The sequence below is a fragment of the Sinocyclocheilus grahami genome, unplaced genomic scaffold, assembly GCF_001515645.1.
Source record: "Sinocyclocheilus grahami isolate Dianchi unplaced genomic scaffold, SAMN03320097.WGS_v1.1 scaffold18680.1, whole genome shotgun sequence".
In the NCBI taxonomy this organism is placed as follows: Eukaryota; Metazoa; Chordata; class Actinopteri; order Cypriniformes; family Cyprinidae; genus Sinocyclocheilus; species Sinocyclocheilus grahami.
In genome coordinates, this window is record NW_015517239.1 from 1 (window position 1) to 2,553 (window position 2,553).

Below are 2,553 nucleotides of genomic sequence, written 5' to 3' on the forward strand. Positions count from 1 at the left end.
AACATCAAATTTTCATTTTTGGGTGAACTATCCCTTTAAGCAAATTCAATTCAAGTATGTAATTGAACGAGTCCATCTACGGAGTATTTTTTGCATGTCATCCTGTTTCCATACGCTGTTAGATAATATTTGTAAGACATTTACTATTGTTCAGCAAATGTTCACAGGCAAAGTCCATTTAAATAGGAATTCACGTGATTGAAATTTTCAGCTGAGGATGAAAAATGTCTTCATGCAGATTCACACATGGATTCACCGTTTTGACCAACAGAAAGCTGCTTGATTTGAATGTGAGCTATGCTTCATACGCTGCTACACTATTAACAATGATCCTTTTTTGCCCACCAAAATTTCACTAATGTGACTGCACCTTACAAAAGGAGCGCGTTGTTTGGTAAAAGCCCCCAAAACCATCATTTAAAACGAGTCAGTATAGACACTTTTTTTTTTCTTTACAAAAAAAGCATTTAATTATTACCATCTGTAATCTGTCTATACAAACAGAAAATGTTTAGTGTTGCAGAAATGGTAAAGTTTAATAAATAAAGGCCCTTCAGTCTAACAGCTAATAACAGTGTTGTGATATTTTTCTCAGCCACGCCAATAGGACTGCAATGTACACTGAGATTATATGACACATGAACAGAAATCTAAAAATACTGGGGGGAAAAAAATTGGTGTTCTGCGAACAAGTCACATTTTATAATTTCATTTTCTATGTTAACATTGCCATTATAGCAAGGGATTTTTACTGCAAGTGGATACAACTGTGAACAAAACTGACTGTGAAAAAAGGTATTTCTTTGTTGTTCGAGATTTACAACTGTAACTTAGAGCTAAAGAGATGATTGGGGAATATTAGTCCACATTGGTTCCTTTGGTCCTAGAATGAAAGTGAGCAAGACCCAAACTAAAGTTCAGTCCTAGATCTGGCTGAGAGGGAGGAATTTCTGGTAGTAACTCTTGGTAACGTCTATCATCAGTTCCTGTGTACATTCAGGGAGCTCTCCTGAAAATAGACCTGAAATATAGAACAACACAAAAAAGCTTAGGCTCTGTTTATATGCAAAGAGTGACATTAATTCAAAAAACACTTTACTACAAAATATACAACACTTACAGTAAATAAATAAAATAATATGTCTGAAGGTGCCAACCTGGACAGCCAGAGAATACTGTAAACGGAGGAACCACTGTCTCTGGGGGAAGGACAGTATTATCCAGTATCTTACAGCAGTCCTTCAAGACACAGCGCCGACCCTAAAAAAAAATATGCATCGCAATCAAGCGCCACCAGGTCAAAATGTTGCATAATGGGAGGATAGAGACAAAGGAGCTACTTACAATAACACAGTTCTTGCCAATGTGGACATATGATCCTATCTGTGCAGCATTGACAACACAGTCCTCCTCTATGAACACATGATCCCCAATATGCAAGGGGAAGAAAGCCACGCTGATGTACACAGCACAAGAAAAGTTCAATCATACAAACAGTATCAGTGAGAAAACAGATGTTTTACATTAAACCAGCAGCACTGCTCACCCTTTGCTGAATTTCTTGAACGGAGGTCTGATCACACTACGACTTTTAATGACACAGTGGCGCCCAACTCTGACATTAGCGAGATCTCCTCTGATGATACAGTCATTCATCACGATGGTCTTAAAAAAGAGGCCATTTCACATAGTTATCACATAGCTGGGGAACAGAACAAGACGAAATAAAGAAGAGAAAACTCACTTTTCCATTGAGAACAATGTTTTGACTGCCACAAAGAACTGATTGTCTGCTGACTTTGTTGCCTGATGCCTAGAGAAATCAAATGTGAACGTTGCCATCACATGACGGTCCAGCTCTGGGCTGCTGTGAGCATTTAATAAACACCGTGTGTTTAGACGTTTACTGTCTGGTAAGTTATGACAAACTAACACTTGTGCTGGAGAATCGTCTTTGTTTATAATACTGGTCCTCATTTGTGAGTCGCTTTGGATAAAAGCGTCTGCTAAATGACCAAATGCAAATAATACAATACACATTCGGTTTGCAGAGACATACTAGTCGGGTCAGATCATTCTCAAGTTATTACTAGCAACCGCTTGGTTTCAGCTGACGGATATTATCGATTTTAGTAACATACCGTCTCGATGTATTCAGCCTTGTTGTATAATATTTCACACAGCTCCATCTCTGCACAATTATTGTTGTTTTGCTGGCGAACCACTTCAGACGACCAGCAGCTGTCAACCGCTCCCTCGCAATTTCCGCTTCCGGTTAGTACCAAGACGACATCACTTGCAGAGCATAGTACAAAATGGAATTTATATATGTATATATATATATAACGTCATTGCATATACACAAATATTTTAACGGAAAAAAATCATATAAAATATGTTTTATATGTAATATGCAGGATGACAACAAACAAGTCTCCGTTCATTTATCATTTCAGTTAATTTATCATTTTTTAATTGAATGTGTGTTCGTTTTATGCTTTGGATTTGAATGTATTACGAATCAAATTTGATTTTATGCATGAAGCTGATGTT

General features: G+C 37.3%; 1 protein-coding gene across 1 annotated transcript; it reads right to left on the reverse strand.

Annotated features, from left to right (window-relative positions):
- Positions 1–440: 440 nt before the first annotated feature.
- LOC107579625 (dynactin subunit 5) lies at positions 441–2,282 on the reverse strand. The gene is made up of 6 exons (XM_016265429.1): positions 2,142–2,282; positions 1,745–1,813; positions 1,547–1,665; positions 1,345–1,456; positions 1,158–1,260; positions 441–1,021 (listed from the first exon to the last, which is right to left on the reverse strand). Exons 1-6 carry the CDS (start codon positions 2,187–2,189, stop codon positions 924–926), a joined length of 549 nt encoding a protein of 182 aa, XP_016120915.1. The 5' UTR covers positions 2,190–2,282; the 3' UTR covers positions 441–923.
- Positions 2,283–2,553: the final 271 nt, after the last annotated feature.